This window comes from Coregonus lavaretus (genome assembly GCF_964263955.1).
Source record: "Coregonus lavaretus genome assembly, chromosome: 6".
NCBI lineage: Eukaryota > Metazoa > Chordata > Actinopteri > Salmoniformes > Salmonidae > Coregonus > Coregonus lavaretus.
The window spans coordinates 50,934,264-50,951,913 of NC_139993.1; the positions used below are offsets into that span (position 1 = coordinate 50,934,264).

General features: G+C 43.8%; 1 protein-coding gene across 1 annotated transcript in view; it reads left to right on the plus strand.

Annotated features, from left to right (window-relative positions):
- Positions 1-17,650, plus strand: part of LOC311130499 (KICSTOR complex protein SZT2-like) — a gene marked incomplete at its 5' end in the record, with an annotated part of 120,567 nt that overhangs the window by 61,784 nt on the left and 41,133 nt on the right. Inside the window, 8 exon segments of the mRNA XM_084163254.1 lie at positions 6,852-6,902; positions 10,121-10,294; positions 11,648-11,845; positions 14,077-14,282; positions 14,837-15,345; positions 15,612-15,709; positions 15,973-16,105; positions 16,854-16,981. Coding sequence (XP_084019380.1) covers positions 6,852-6,902; positions 10,121-10,294; positions 11,648-11,845; positions 14,077-14,282; positions 14,837-15,345; positions 15,612-15,709; positions 15,973-16,105; positions 16,854-16,981 — 1,497 coding nt within the window.

Here is a 17,650-nt window from a genome sequence, read left to right on the forward strand (position 1 = left end):
TCTGAATAAGAATGATCACCTGTTGTGTTTTGCATTACTCTGTTCGAGGATCAGATATTATTTATCTGTTGACAGGCAGCACATACTATTGTCACGTGTGTGTGTGATATGTTCTCCTGTCAGTTATGATTAGCCTATAGTAAGACAATACTCCAGTTATGATTAGCCTATAGTAAAACAATACTCCAGTTATGATTAGCCTATAGTAAGACAATACTCCAGTTATGATTAGCCTATAGTAAGATAGTTATCCTGTTCCTTATATAGTGTGTTGACAGCTACAGTATAATGAATTACATTTTCTACCTATATTATCCCCACCGCATTCCTGTTGTTATAAATCATGTTTAAAAACCGGTGGAATTTAATAGTTGCTGATATTTCACTTAAACTGACCTCTTTCTGTAGTGTCAGAATCAAAGTACCAAGGCTGATGTTCGTTCAAGAGGCTTTTTTCTCTCCAGGGTACGTCCCAAATGTCAACCTATTTCCTATAAAGTGCACTACTTTCGACCAGAGTCCATCAAAACTAGTGCACTATAAAGGGAATAGGGTGCCATTTGGGACGAACACAAACCAGGCCTTGCATTCATTTCCCATGCAGTCTAACTACTTTTTAATTGCTGCGAAGGGAAGCTCTGACTTCATCTCATTAATTTGAAGAGTTGCACAACAAGGTGCTTAAGGTATTTGATATTAGTTGATCCCTGCCCGGCGTGAGATAATTATGTCAGGTGCAGACTGCTGCTCAGGCAGTTAGAGCAGTTTTTAGTCTTGCACTGTTCTATTCCACTGCCAGCTAATTAAGAAACTGTTTTCTAATGTTTGCCACATTAATCTTGTCAAAAACTCAGAGCCTAAAATACACATGTCTACTGTGCTTGAATACCAAGGACTGCATCAGTGATTCCATCTCAGAGAGCTAATAGACAGTTTTATTGCAGAATGCAGACAGAGACATTTTCCTCTTACTAATAGCTGTGCACAAAGGCCCTGTGACAAATAACTCCTATTATAACTCATTACATTTACATTTTTGTAATTTAGCAGACGCTCTTATCCAGAGCGACTTACAGTTAGTGAGTGCATACATTTTCATACTGGCCCCCCGTGGGAAACGAACCCACAACCCTGGCGTTGCAAGCGCCATGCTCTACCAAATGAGCTACACTGTATGTGCTAAAATAGTAGCAATGTCCATGGATAAAGGATAAAGTAAAAGAGTGGAGTGCCAGGCTAGCTCTGGTCCAGGGCATAAGTGCGGATCGTTAATGCTGAGCCTTCCTTCAAGCCTCACTAACGCCCTAGACCAGAGCTAGTGGAGGCCCAGCAGAGGGTCTCCTGGACATTTGAGTTTAATTGGTAGATCAATTAGAGATAGGGTTGCAAAAACAGCTGGGAATCTGAAATCCTCTGACCAGTATTTTGGGAAAGTTAGCGGAACCCTTTGCAACCCTAATTAGAGATGATGTTATGATGCTGTTCCACTGACTCCCTGTCAGTCACTCCTCATCATTTTTTTTCCAGTTTGCACTACTTTGTACACAGTTTGCAACTTTCCATACATTTCATTAGCAGTTGATGCACCATCTGGTTTTCAGAAGGAGCTGATGAGAAACACCTCTCATAGCATACAGTGCCTTCAGAAAGTATTAACACCCCTTCACTTTTTCCACATTTTGTTGTGTTAAAGCCAGAATTTAAAATTGATTAAATTGAGATTTTTTGTCACTGGCCTACACACAATACCCCATCATGTGAAAGTGGAATTATGTTTTTAGAAATCTTTACAAATTAATAAAAAAATGAAAAGCTGAAATGTCTTGACTCAATAAGTATTCAACCACTTTTTTTATGGCAAACCTAAATGAGGTCAGGAGTAAACATTTGCTTAACAAGTCACATAAAAAGTTGCATTGACTCTCTCTGTGTGCAATAATAGTGTTTAACATGATTTTTTCATGACTACCCCAGTTGAGCAGTGAATTTCAAACACAGATTCAACCACAAAGACCAGGGAGGTTTTCCAATGCCTCACAAAGAAGGGCACCTATTGGTAGATGGGTAAAAAAAAAAAAAAAAAACAGACATTGAATATCCCTTTAAGCATGGTGAAGTTATTAATTACGCTTTGGGTGGTGTATCAAGACACCCAGTTACTACAAAGATACAGGCGTCCTTCCTAACTCAGTTGGCGGAGAGGAAGGAAACCGCTCAGGGATTTCACCTTGAGGCCAATGGGGATTTTAAAACAGTTACAGAGTTTAATGGCTGTGATGGGAGAAAACTGAGGCTGGATCAACAACATTGTAGTTCATCTACAATATTAACCTAATTGACAGAGTGAAAAGAAGGAAGCCTGTACACAATAAAAATATTCCACAACATGCATCCTGTTTGCAACAAGGCACTAAAGTAATACTGCAAAAAATGTGGCAAAGCAATTAACTTTTTGTCCTGAATACAAAGTGTTAGGTTTGGGGGCAAATCCAATACAACCCATTACTGAGTACCACTTTCCATATTTTCAAGCATGGTGGTGGCTGCATCATGTTATGGGTATGCTTGTAATCGTTAAGGACTGGGGAGTTTTTCAGGATAAAAAAGAAACTGAATGGACCTAAGCACAGGCACAATCCTAGAGGAAAACCTGGTTCAGTCTGCTTTCCACCAGACACTGGGAGATGAGTTCACCTTTCGGCAGGACAATAACCCTAAAAGACGAAGCCAAATCTACACTGGAGTTGCTTACCAAGAAGACAGTGAAAATCTATGGCAAGACCTGAAAATGGATGTCTAGCAATGATCAACAACCAATTTGACAGAGCTTGAAGAATTTTGAAAAGATAATGGGCAAATGTTGCACAATCCAGGTGTGGAAAGCTCTTAGGGCCCGATTCCGATTTAGGAAATTATGCCTTTCTTACGCATGCCTTTCCTACGCACTTCTCAGTGGTTGGTATTCAGAGTTACCTTATGAAGGTGTGTAACAGGCTTCGCAGGCGTGGTTCCCTTGCGCATGCTGAATAAATGTAATTCAACCACTGAAAAAACCCTCCCACTTGCTGACGAACAGATTTTCTCGTGGAGTTTTCATTCAATAGGGTTTTCAGTACATTTATCTTAAGCCATCCCTTTAAATACGGTGTACCTTTGAGTTAGAATTTTGTCGACAGACTCAATAAAATATATCAAGAGAACAGGTTCAGAATATTAGGGATCAATGAAAGAAAGCCATCTAAATATATGCATATTCGTCTCCGTTTCAGCACCAATAGGTAGATTTTAAAAAAGTATATACTCTGATCTTGTAGATTATTTAGGGTTAGAAAAGTATTTATGAATAATAAAAAAAACAGGTTTGAGAGCCTTTACGCATGAAAGAAAGAAAAGGGTGGTTTGAGTCATTCTGAAAATTGCAACGTTCAGTTCTTTAACCCATGGTAATGTTGGAAGATTAGTGTACATATAATTATAATAGGGAGACTAGTGTACAATAGTAGGCTATACCCTCGTCTATTGCCAGCACTAACCATGGAACTGTGTGATGAAACAGCTAAGTATTGGATATGTGTTGTTATTAGGCCTGTTGACGGTCAATACTGAGTGGCGCAGTGGTCTAAGGCACTGCATCGCAGTGCTAGCTGTGCCACTAGTGATCCGGGTTCGAATCCAGTCTCTGTCGTAGCCGACCGCGACCGGGAGACCCATGGGGCGGCGCACAATTGGCCCGGCGTCGTCCAGGGTATGGGAGGGAATGGCCGGCAGGGATGTAGCTCAGTTGGTAGAGCATGGCGTTTGCAACGCCAGGGTTGTGGGTTTGATTCCCACGGGGGGCCAGTAAAAAATAAATAAATAATGTATGCACTCACTAACTGTATGTCGCTCTGGATAAGAGCGTCTGCTAAATGACTAAAATGTAAATGTGTATTGGCTAATATTTAACATGATAGAAACAGGAGAGAGCATGTCTGGGTAGCCTATAATTAAGACATTCGAGAGTGCCCATCCCTGCAAGTTAAAAGGCTGTACAATTTAAATGATGCGTAATGGCACAGCATTTCATAAACTTTACTGTGGGAAAGTTGATGTGATTCAGTTTGCTGCCATATGACTGGTTTCACCTTTGTCTCCAGCGATTATAAGGTAAAATATTTCTAAAACAAGTGTAATTTTATATTAGCAATTCCCTTATCCAAACAGATTACTAATTTACCTAGCTCTTATCAAGTTTTAAATGAATGCATGGAGAATGGTGTTATTTATATCGAAAAAAAATAAAGTAGATGCTTTTTCCACTTGGAACTGGTAGGAACACTAGACCTTATTCATAATTTCCTTGCACGTAAAGGTGGTGGAATTATGAGGGAGTGAAGTCAAGGTCAGAATACGGCGTATCTGTAGACACACCTCCGCCACACGTTCATTTATTCCATCTCCACCCAAAACGAATAGCAAGTGAATAGCACGCTATTCTCATGCTTAAGTTCAATGTCAGAATAGAGAGAAAAGTGCATAAAAAGGAATTCCATTCCATTTACGCCGGCTAAACTCGGGTCATAATCGTGCTCTTAGAGATTTACCCAGAAAGACTCACAGCTGTAATCGCTGCCAAAGGTGCTTCTACAAATTATTGACTCAGGGGTGTGAATACTTATGTAAGTTAGATATTTCTGTATTTCATTTTCAATAAATTAGATACAGTGAGGGAAAAAAGTATTTGATCCCCTGCTGATTTTGTACGTTTGCCCACTGACAAAGAAATGATCAGTCTATAATTTTAATGGTAGGTTTATTTGAACAGTGAGAGACAGAATAACAACAAAAAAATCCAGAAAAACGCATGTCAAAAATGTTATACATTTATTTGCATTTTATTGAGGGAAAAAAGTATTTGACCCCTCTGCAAAACATGACTTAGTACTTGGTGGCAAAACCCTTGTTGGCAATCACAGAGGTCAGACGTTTCTTGTAGTTGGCCACCAGGTTTGCACACATCTCAGGAGGGATTTTGTTCCACTCCTCTTTGCAGATCTTCTCCAAGTCATTAAGGTTTCGAGCCTGACGTTTGGCAACTCGAACCTTCAGCTCCCTTCAGATTTTCTATGGGATTAAGGTCTGGAGACTGGCTAGGCCACTCCAGGACCTTAATGTGTTTCTTCTTGAGCCACTCATTTGTTGCCTTGGCCGTGTGTTTTGGGTCATTGTCATGCTGGAATACCCATCCACGACCCATTTTCAATGCCCTGGCTGAGGGAAGGAGGTTCTCACCCAAGATTTGACGGTACATGGCGCCGTCCATCGTCCCTTTGATGCGTTGAAGTTGTCCTGTCCCCTTAGCAGAAAAACACCCCCAAAGCATAATGTTTCCACCTCCATGTTTGACAGTGGGGATGGTGTTCTTGGGGTCATAGGCAGCATTCCTCCGTCTCCAAACACGGCGAGTTGAGTTGATGCCAAAGAGCTCGATTTTGGTCTCATCTGACCACAACACTTTCACCCAGTTCTCTGAATCATTCAGATGTTCATTGGCAAACTTCAGATGGGCCTGTAAATGTGCTTTCTTGAGCAGGGGGATGTTGTGGGCGCTGCAGGATTTCAGTCCTTCATGGCGTAGTGTGTTACCAATTGTTTTCTTGGTGACTATGGTCCCAGCTGCCTTGAGATCATTGACAAGATCCTCCCGTGTAGTTCTGAGCTGATTCCTCACCGTTCTCATGATCATTGCAACTCCACAAGGTGAGATCTTGCATGGAGCCCCAGGCCGAGGGAGATTGACAGTTATTTTGTGTTTCTTCCATTTGCGAATAATCGCACCAACTGTTGTCACCTTCTCACCAAGCTGCTTGGCGATGGTCTTGTAGCCCAATCCAGCCTTGTGTAGGTCTACAATCTTGTCCCTGACATCCTTGGAGAGTTCTTTAGTCTTGGCCATGGTGGAGAGTTTAGAATCTGATTGATTGATTGCTTCTGTGGACAGGTGTCTTTTATACAGGTAACAAGCTGAGATTAGGAGCACTCCCTTTAAGGGTGTGCTCCTAATCTCAGCTCGTTAGCTGTATAAAAGACACCTGGGAGCCAGAAATCTTTCTGATTTGAGAGGGTGTCAAATACTTATTTCCCTCATAAAAATGCAAATCAATTTATAACATTTTTGACATGCGTTTTTCTTGAGTTTTATCTGGGGGGGGGGTAGAAGGATTACTTTTATACTATCCCAGGTATTCCTTAAAGAGGTAGGGTTTCAAATGTCTCCGGAAGATGGTCTGTAATTAAAATTATAGACTGATCATTTCTTTGTCAGTGGGCAAACGTACAAAATCAGCAGGGGGTGAAATACTTTTTTCCCTCACTGTATATATATTTTTTTGTTTTCTTGTTTTCACTTTGTCATTATGGGGTGAGAAATAAAATATATTTAATCAATTTTGAAATCAGGCTGTAACACAACAAAATGTGGAATAAGTCAAGGGGTATACTTTCTGAAGGCACTGTATCTGATGATAGCAGAAGGTAATTACATTTACATTTTAGTCATTTAGCAGATGCTCTTATCCAGAGCGACTTACAGTTAGTGAGTGCATACATTTTCATACTGGCCCCCCGTGGGAATCGAACCCACAACCCTGGCGTTGCAAACGCCATGCTCTACCAACTGAGCTACATCCCTGCCGGCCATTCCCTCCCCTACCCTGGACGACGCTGGCTAATTGTGCTCCCGGTCGCGGCCAGCTACGACAGAGTCTGGATTCGAACCAGGATCTCTAGTGGCACAGCCTTAGACCACTGCGCCACTCGGGAGATGTATTAAGGGTATGTCTGTCTATCTGTCTCTCTGTCTGTTGACTCAGGTACGATGTCGGACCTTGTTCAGCACCTCTTCCCGCCCTCTCAGTTCCAAGGTATCACGTGTCATTAACCTTTAGCTACCTTGGCTCCCATTCCGCAGCCCTGCCCTGTGTACAATAGTGCCATCTACTGGCCTGGCTGGCTGGGTGTGCTTCTTGCTCTTGCCTCATCTTACCTATGGCTTTATTTGGCAGTGCTTTACTCTTTAGGTAGATTGGCTCTTTACAAGTAAATTGGCTGTACTTCAACAGCAGTAGTCTTTAATGTGGACCGGATTGCTTATTGGAGTTGCGCTTTGCTCTCCCTGCATGACTTTTTAAGTGGCATGCAGAGTGATGTGTTCTCTCTCTCTCTCTCTCTCTCTCTCTCTCTCTCTCTCTCTCTCTCTCTCTCTCTCTCTCTCTCTCTCTCTCTCTCTCTCTCTCTCTCTCTCTCTCTCTCTCTCTCTCTCTCTCTCTCTCTCTCTCTCTCTCTCTCTCTCTCTCTCTCTCTCTCTCTCTCTCTCTCTCTCTCTCTCTCTCTCTCTCTCTCTCTCTCTCTCTCTCTCTCTCTCTCTCTCTCTAACCCCTGACATTTCATGAGTCACTCACACACTTCATAAGGATGACTTCCACTTCGGCTGGTTACTGTACGTGTGGCATGGTCTTTCTTTCTTTCATGTAGTCCAGTAGTAGTACGTTGCTGCATTAAAGCTTAAATGTGTGTGTTTAACTGGCTTTGGTCTCGGTTATAATGGCTTCTCTAGCCTATCAAGAGATGCTGCTCAATGAGAAATTGAATGGAAAATAATCTAGCATTTGTATGTATACAAATTTTATTTGTCACATACACGTGTTTAGCAGATGTTATAGCGGGTGTAGCGAAATGCTTGTGCTTCTAGCTCCGACAGTGCAGTAATATCTAACAATTTTACAACATATACCCAATACACACAAAAAAGTAAGGAATGGGATTTAAGAATATATACATAGATGGACAAGCAATGACAGAGCGGCATGGACTAAGATACAGAATAATATTATAGAATAGAATGCAGTATATACATATGAGATGAGTAGTGCAAGATATGTAAACATTATTAAAGTGACTAGTGTTCCATTTCTTAAATTGGCCAGTGATTTCAATAGGCAGCAGCAGCCTCTAATGTGCTAGTGATGGCTATTTAACAGTCTGATGGCCTTGAGATAGAAGCTGTTTTTCATTCTCACGGTCCCAGCTTTGATGCACCTGTACTGACCTCGCCTTCTGGATGATAGCGGGGTGAACAGGCAGTTGCTCGGGTGGTTGATGTCCTTGATGATCTTTTTGGCCTTCCTGTGACATCAGGTGTTGTATGTGTCTTGGAGGGCGGGTAGTTTGCCCCCGGTAATGCGTTCGGCAGACCGCACCACCCTCTGGAGAGCCCTGCGGTTGTGGGTGGTGCAGTTGCCGTACCAGGTAGTGATACAGCCCGACAGGATGCTCTCAATTGTGCATCTGTAAAAGTTTGTGAGGGTTTTAGGTGCTAAGCCAAATTTCTTCAGCCTCCTGAACATGTGTGCATTACTTTAATAGCATCCAGTTCATTTAATGGTTTTCCAATTAGGCAGTGATATTTACGGCTGATGAGACTTGTCCCATGAGAGATATATGCTGGCTAAACACAGAGCTACTGCAATGTACTCATGCATAGTGGAATAACTCTGTTGAGCAGAGTTAAAGAATAGTCTTATATTACCCATCTTTACAAAAAAATAAAAATAAAGGTTATCTTTAGAACTGTGGAGTTCTATTCGTTCTGAGAAAGGCTATGATTTGTAATTTCTGTAAAATGTAATTTTTCGATGCCTCCTTTTTAATTACAGTTTGAAAATGTCACTCCGGTCCTGTCTTTTCGGTCTAGTACAGTGGTTCCCAACCTTTTATGATTACTGTACCACCAATTGAATTATGCTCTGCCCGGAGTACCCCTGAAGTACCCCCTCATGGATTTTACCAGTAGGCCTATGGTCTTATGAGTCTTATCAAGTACCCCTTGTGGGCAGCCGTCACGGAACCTGGACAGCTTGTCAGATGTTCGTCCCAAATGGAACCCTATACCCTATATAGTACACTACCAGAGCCCTATGGGCCATTTGGGACACAGCCTGTCAGAGTAAAGCTGCCGTGGAGGGACGGATAGAGAGACTGCTGAGCCCAAATGGACTCTTGCTGAGGTGTGTGTGTGTGTGTGTGTGTGTGTGAGTGAGTGTGACTCGCAAGCGACGGCCTGTCAGACCCTGCTAAAGTAACCATAGCAAAATGGACGCAAAACACAAAGGGCAAACACATCAAGTCACTCGCTCCGACTGACTCGTTCAGTCATCAGAATGCACAACCACGTAGTATTACCAGTAGCCAAACCTTCTGGAGAGAATCAGTAACATGATAAGTGGGTTTAGTGGTTTGAGAATGACATGTGGCGGCTTTGTTGACTGGCTGACTGCAATAAGCAGATACACACACACACACACACACACACACACACAGGCACAGGCACAGGCAGGCAGTGTGAAGCCCAGCCCAGCACAGGGTATTGTAGAAGAGATGGTTGTGTGTCTGTTTTGCTGATTTATTTCAGGTGATTTCTGTAATGCATCTCTGTCTTCCACACGCCTGCCTGCCAGGCTTCCAGGTACACCAGCACATCCATCACTACTCCATGCATGCCTCTATCCCCACTAATGGTGCATGCTAATAGCCATATCAAACCAAATATGGGCCCGGGCGGATCGACGGTGATATTATTAAACGCAGGTGTCCTGTACAGTTGAGGAATGCCTGCCTATATGGTGCAGGGTTTATGAGGTGATTAGCTGAAGCAAGGCTTTGGTGAGAATCAGAAGACAAGGCGGTCTGGGTTTATGTGTTGGGATGGAACATCAACTGTGTTGTAGTAGGAAGGTCATGGTTTGTCTGTTTGGATTTATACTGTCGTTTCTCTGATGTTGATGCAGAACAATATCAGACAGAATCTATGGAGAATATTTGTATGTTTTATAATGGCACACAAAAGCATTGTCGTTTCAAAACTGCACTTAATTGCACTTGAAAAATATGTTTAGAGTTTAGATAAAAACATAATCCACAATAATCAAAGTTATTGTTAATGAACAAAAAATACTATCTGGCTCGAAGGACCGTTAGCACCACCTTGTTGTTGGAGGACTCAGTTAAACCTGATCATGTCTTCTCTATTCATCCTCTAGTAAGTCTATCACCCTGTCCTCCACATTTCACCTGTTCCCTTCAGGTATTGCCTCTATCGCCCTGTCGTTCGTGGACCCTCAAGGATTCCCCCTGCAGGTTCTTGCCCAGGACTGCACTACACCACCCAGAGGAGACCCCTCCACCATCCTCCTACAGCCAGAACAGTTTGACGCCCTGACAACTGTCATCAAGGTGGACTCCAACAACCTCAGCTCAGGTAAAGCCCAGTAGGGTTTCTCTAGAGATCCGGGTCCGGATCCGGTTTCTTATTGGACTTTCAGACTATACCTCTCTGTTTTGTACCTATGAACATGACCCAGCCAGGGTAGCCAGAGCAACCATTGGTGGAGTTGTTGCTGTGTATTTTTCTTGTTGAAGAGTGTCATAAAATGTGTTTTCTATTGTGTGCTGCATTGTCTATTTCTTCTATTAAAAGTGCACTATGCAGTAATCACTCCGCCATTTCCTGGTTGCAAAAATTCTAATCGTTCGCCTAATTTCAGTTTATGTGACAAAACAACAAAGTATAGTGTAGTGCCTGCATCATTGTACCATCTAAACTGCTGTGAAATATATTTTCCATAACCAAAGATATTGTATTTTCAGTTGTTTGAAGATGGTGTACAAAACCGAAAGTAAAAGGCGCAAAAACTAAACTTCAGAACGGGAAGCATAGAAATAGTGCACGTTCTTAGACTTGCTCTCAATGAGAATGACAGATCTATAACTCCCATTTCTATGTGAATTTGGTCAGGTCGCCCAAAAAGTGACACATTGCAGCTTTAAGCGATTTAATTAAATCAATTGTTGACAAACTCAAACTTCTTAAAGCACCATTTCACAAGATGGATTCGTTAATAAACAGAGCAATAAGTCCTACGTAATGGTCTCACTCTGGAATTAAAATGCGAAGTCACCTTGAGCAGGACAGCTACATCTGTCTGCATAATGATGGTCATTGCATAATGTTACAAAGAGTTTTAATTCCCTCTTTCTTTTGATACAGGGATTGTTTTTTGTCAATGTGACATTGAATACATTTAAATTACACTTTTTTTTGTTTAAAGAACTTCAGCAAAATAATTCAGTGCATAAAACATTTCTTATTTGCATATAGCTAACGATTTTAATTGGAAAATATGATTTCTGCTTCCTAGTTTGTTTGAGAAAATTAAATGAGTTCTGAAAGTAAAAATAGCCTCCTCTCTCGTGTGGTAATCTAGTGAATCATCATGTGTTTGTGTAGGGTTAGCAATCAGAGGCCCACTACCTGAACTGTTTAAATCTGCTGGGCCTTGCTCTACAGGGCTGTCATCATTAATCAGGTGTGTTCTTCGGTCTGCACTAGCCTGGTCCCAGATCTGTTTGTGCTGTATAGCCAACTCCTATGGTCATAGTCACAATGTGCTCATTGCCAAGACAGCACAAACATAATTGGGACCAGGCTAGTTCAATGACCATAGGAGTTGGCAAGACAGCACAAACAGATCTGGGACCAGACTAGTTATACACATGCTCAGTGCTATGTTCATCAGTCCGTTGATCATCTGTTCTTCCTTTTTCCTGACAGGGTCAGAGATGAGGGTACGATTTGACATCTGGGAGCAAGATAACGTTTCCCCCCTCCAGCTGACTGACAAGCTGCGAGGAGTCCTGCGCCATGCCCTCTGTGATGTCATCATGGAACTGAGGGTCCTGCCTAATCCGCTGTGTCTGGAGACTTTCTATACCACACCTGGGAGAGATCAGAGAGAAGACACAACTAACGGTGAGGAATTACTACTTTTACAGTACCTGCACAACAAATGTGAATGCATTATTGTGAATTCAAATTGTTGTTTAAAATGGTAGTCTATGTTATTAATCAATCAATCAATCAATCAATGTTATCGGGCAGCCGAGCGGAAATGGAAGAAAACTAGACTCCCTGCGTACCTGTCATCTTTCCACTCCCTCCTCTCTACATTCTCTTCCTCCGTTTCTGCTGCTAAAGCCACTTTCTACCACTCTAAATTTCAAGCCTCTGCCTCTAACCCTAGGAAGCTCTTTGCCACCTTCTCCTCCCTGCTGAATCCTCCTCCTCCTCCCCCTCCCTCCTCCCTCTCTGTGGATGACTTCGTCAACCATTTTGAAAAGAAGGTTGACGACATCCGATCCTCATTTATTAAGTCAAATGACACCGCTGGTCCTGCTTACACTACCCTACCCTATGCTTTGACTTCTTTCTCCCCTCTCTCTCCAGATGAAATCTTGCGACTTGTGACGGCCGGCCGCCCAACAACCTGCCCGCTTGACCCTATCCCCTCCTCTCTTCTCCAGACCATTTCCGGAGACCTTCTCCCTTACCTCACCTCGCTCATCAACTCATCCTTGTCCGCTGGCTATGTCCCTTCCATCTTCAAGAAAGCGAGAGTTGCACCCCTCCTCAAAAAACCTACACTCGATCCCTCCGATGTCAACAACTACAGACCAGTATCCCTTCTTTCTTTTCTCTCCAAAACTCTTGAGCATGCCGTCTATAGCCAACTCTCCTGCTATCTCTCACAGAATGACCTTCTTGATCCAAACCAGTCAGGTTTCAAGACTGGTCATTCAACTGAGACTGCTCTTCTCTGTGTCACAGAGGCTCTCCGCACTACTAAAGCTAACTCTCTCTCCTCTGCTCTCATCCTTCTAGACCTATCTGCTGCCTTTGATACTGTGAAACATCAGAACCTCCTCTCCACCCTCTCCGAGTTGGGCATCTCCGGCGCGGCTCACTCTTGGATTGCGTCCTACCTGACAGGTCGCTCCTACCAGGTGGCATGGCGAGAATCTGTCTCCGCACCATGTTCTCTCACCACTGGTGTTCCCCAGGGCTCAGTTCTAGGCCCTCTCCTATTCTCTCTATACACCAAGTCACTTGGCTCTGTCATATCCTCACATGGTCTCTCCTATCATTGCTACGCAGACGACACACAATTCATCTTCTCCTTTCCCCCTTCTGATAACCAGGTGGCGAATCGCATCTCTGCATGTCTGGCAGACATATCAGTGTGGATGTCGGATCACCACCTCAAGCTGAACCTCGGCAAGACGGAGCTGCTCTTCCTCCCGGGGAAGGACTGCCCGCTCCATGATCTCGCCATCACGGTTGACAACTCCATTGTGTCCTCCTCCCAGAGTGCAAAGAACCTTGGCATGACCCTGGACAACACCCTGTCGTTCTCTGCTAACATCAAAGCGGTGACCCGATCCTGTAGGTTCATGCTCTACAACATTCGCAGAGTACGACCATACCTTACACAGGAAGCGGCACAGGTCCTAATCCAGGCTCTTGTCATCTCCCGTCTGGATTACTGCAATTCGCTGTTGGCTGGGCTCCCTACAACTCATCCAGAACGCTGCAGCCCGTCTGGTGTTCAACCTTCCCAAGTTCTCTCACGTCACCCCGCTCCTCCGCACACTCCACTGGCTTCCAGTTGAAGGTTGCATCTGCTACAAGACCATGGTGCTTGCCTATGGAGCTGTGAGGGGAACGGCACCTCCTTACCTTCAGGCTCTGATCAGTCCCTACACCCAAACGAGGACATTGCGTTCTTCCACCTCTGGCCTGCTGGTCCCCCTACCTCTGCGGAAGCACAGTTCCCGCTCAGCCCAGTCAAAACTGTTCGCTGCTCTGGCACCCCAATGGTGGAACAAGCTCCCTCACGACGCCAGGACAGCGGAGTCAGTGACCACCTTCTGGAGACACTTGAAACCCTACCTCTTTAAGGAATACCTGGGATAGGATAAAAGTAATCCTTCTAACCCCCCCCCCCCCACACAAAATATATTTTATAATAATAATAATAATAATAATAATAATAATAAAAAGATTGTAAAGTGGTTGTCCCACTGGCTATCATAAGGTGAACGCACCAATTTGTAAGTCGCTCTGGATAAGAGCGTCTGCTAAATGACGTAAATGTAAATGTAAATCAGGTTCATCCTTTGTCTATCTCCACATCTTCTCTTTAGGTCGTTTAAGTTCTCCTCCATTGGAAGTGAAGGAATTTAAGCACAGCTTCCTGCCTCGTAGTGGCATTAGGAGTGTTAAGAACAGCCCCTCCCCAATCACTCTGATCCCTCCCCCCTCTGGGACCAGCCGCAACACCGGACCAAGCACCCCCGAGTCTACCACACCCACCGGCAAAACCACCCGCCGAAGCTTCTGGGAAATACTGGTGAGTTCTCTTTCATTGAAAGTGTGACGTGTAGTCTCCCGAGTGGCGCAGTGGTCTAAGGCACTGCATCGCAGTGCTAGCTGAGCCACTAGAGACCCATGGGGCGGCGCACAATTGGCCCAGCGTTGTCCAGGGTAGGGGAGGGAATGGCCGGCAGGGATGTAGCTCAGCTGGTAGAGCATGGCGTTTGCAACGCCAGGGTTGTGGGTTCGATTCCCAGTATGAAAAATAAAAAAAATAATGTATGCACTCACTAACTGTAAGTCGCGTCTGCCAAATTACTTAAATGTAAATGTAAATGTAAAAGAGGATTGTGTCAGAAATGGCACTCTATTTCCTAATTAATAACTTTTCTATTTCTGGTAGTAGTGTACTGTATAGGGAATAGAGTTCAGAATATTTCATCAAACATGTCTGTTTCTCAACTGAGTTGGTTCTGTCAGTGCTACATCCATCCGAGATCAACATTATATCGATATTTGGATTATGAACCACCATGTTGCTGTTTGATTCACTAGTAAAGAGTGATGACGAAATGTTGATCCTCCCTGCAGAGCAAGCCAGATTCATCTGAGCTGGGGATCCCTAAGACGACTGAGGACATCGTTCAGGAGAAGGGGGAGGAGGGTCGGACACGTAGGAGACACAAGACAGAGAACATGAAGCAGCAGTGGAGCCAGGAGAAGGGGGAGGAGGGTCGGACACGTAGGAGACACAAGACAGAGAACATGAAGCAGCAGTGGAGCCAGGAGAAGGGGGAGGAGGGTCGGACACGTAGGAGACACAAGACAGAGAACATGAAGCAGCAGTGGAGCCAGGAGAAGGGGGAGGAGGGTCGGACACGTAGGAGACACAAGACAGAGAACATGAAGCAGCAGTGGAGCCAGGAGAAGGGGGAGGAGGGTCGGACACGTAGGAGACACAAGACAGAGAACATGAAGCAGCAGTGGAGCCAGGAGAAGGGGGAGGAGGGTCGGATACGTAGGAGACACAAGACAGAGAACATGAAGCAGCAGTGGAGCCAGGAGAAGGCCATGGCTGTAGAACTGGAGCAGGCCCAGAGGTTAGCAGAGACACAGAAGAACACAGGCTGGATTTAGATCTGGGTTAAAATAGGATCTGTTTTCTTCCAAATACTTAGAGCGTTTTATTTGGGCAGAGTTTGAACTATTCTATTGGTTAAATTGCGACAGGCAAGCTCAATCAAGTGCAGCTGAAGTATTTGAAAGACAGAAAATACCACTTGAACCTAAGTCTGGTCACCACTGTTAAATGTGGAGTTTGTCAGCAGTATTGCACTGTTTAATGGGTGTGTGTATGTTCCAACAGGAGACACGTGTCCCAGCTAGAGGAGGGGAACGTTGGGACCCTACACCCTCTGTACCAGGTCACCTGTCAGCCCTGGATCACCTTCATGGCTAAACTTGGTGAGTGGCTGCTCTGCCCTCTCCTTACCCCTCTCCTTATTTCTGCTGGAGTGGAGAGGAGACAGGAGAGGAGGTAATATAAAGGATTGTCTGCTTCCCAAACTGATTGTCTGCGTCCCTTGATGGGCTCTGGTCAAAAGTTGTGCACTGTAAAGGGAATAGGGTGCCATTTGGGACAAAGCCATCATCTGCTATCTCTTCTCAGTGAGAGGCTTTCCATTTTCTCTATTTCTTCTCCTTTTCTCTCGCTCTGGTGTAAACAGGATGCCCGTCCATTCAGCAGTGCACCGCTGAGATTGCCTCCCAGTTCCTGCTTCCTCCCATCCTGACAGATATTGTCAATTTGGTCAGCTCCCTGGCCAGTGACACCACAGTCAAGGTGTTCGAGAGGATGAGGTGGGTCATTTTAAAGAATCAAGTCAATCACTGGAAAGAATCACGCATACGAATATGTGTGCATTATTTTAAAAGCTTCCAGCTAGTTTGGAAAGACTGTATATCAGGAATGCATGTAATATACATACCGTATTTTCCGCACTATAAGGCGCACCGGAGTATAAGCCGCAGCAGCGAAATTGAATGATATTGAATGATGTGTACATATATAAGCCGCACTGGACTATAAGCCGCAGGTGTTTTAATGTTTAATTACCATATGTAAGGGTTCATGCACAGAGGGGATTGTCGGTAAAGAGACAAACTGTCTCGCTCTCGTAATGTCTGTCTGTCTTGCTCTCGTTCTGTCTCTCGTACCACTCTCGGTTCCACTTTTACTTTTGCGCGCTACCTGTCTCACTCTTTTCCGGGCTCCAGCTTTTCCTGCTGGAGCCCGCCGCTTAAAGGTGGGGGGCGCAGACCGGTCATAGAGCCCATAGAGTTAAAGTTGGTGGACTGTAACCTGTAAAATCCATAGATTTAGGAGGTCTTCTAGTGGCCGTTAGCTGTAAAAGTCCATAGATTAGCCGCACCGTTATATAAGCTGCAGGGTCGAAAAATTGGAAAAAAGGCGCGGCTTATAGTCCGAAAATTACGGTACATAAGCTCATAAACAGATTTTACAAACTTTATCTTTCAAGCCAGTTTTGTAAGGATATGTTTTTATATATAATTACTTTATCATTTGTGTTTTTGTTTGGTCCCCTAGTTGTCCCCAAGGAGACATCTTTGTTCCCCTGCCTCTGAGCCAACACCTCAGCCAACCACCTGCCACCTCTAGAACCTTCATCCTCATTGGACGGAACTTCCACCAGTGGCATTGCAGCACAGAGCAAGGTACCTGCGGTAGCCAGAGTTCTATTATCCCTGTGCTCTGAAAGAAGTCACTGTTAACTGCTTGCTTGATCCATGATTTTGTTTGCTTATTTGATTCATGGAGTTAAACATAATCATTGCCCTTTTAAAGTATTTGATGCTCATTTTATTCACCTTAAATTATTTTAGAAAGAAAAAAATGTGGAGGTACCTTTTTCCTCTCTGTAACTTTGGAACGTGTAGTTAAAAATCTGGATTGTGTGGTCAAACATGCTTTACTAAATTACTTTATGAAAGCACCAAATTGAGAAATGAAAGTAATAATACATCAGTATAATAGAGAGATATTATTATGATGCTAACAGCTAACATGCAGACCATAGCAGAACTGGGCACAAACCCAAATACTCTATTCTAACCCAACCTGGAACATTTCTAGCCATTTCCAAATTACTCGTCTCATCAACTAATTTCTTTACACTTCAGAAACCGCATGCATTTCAATGGCATGTTTCTAATAACTATTGCTAATTATTAACTGTAGATGAGGGTAGAAGTACATTATATACACACAGGCAGCATTGTTTCTAAGCTTAGTGTGACATGACATGCTTTCTCTGCTACTGTTCTGCACTTGGGTTTTCTCTCTCTGTCACTCTGACAATCAAAGCAACCCATTTCAAACTTTTA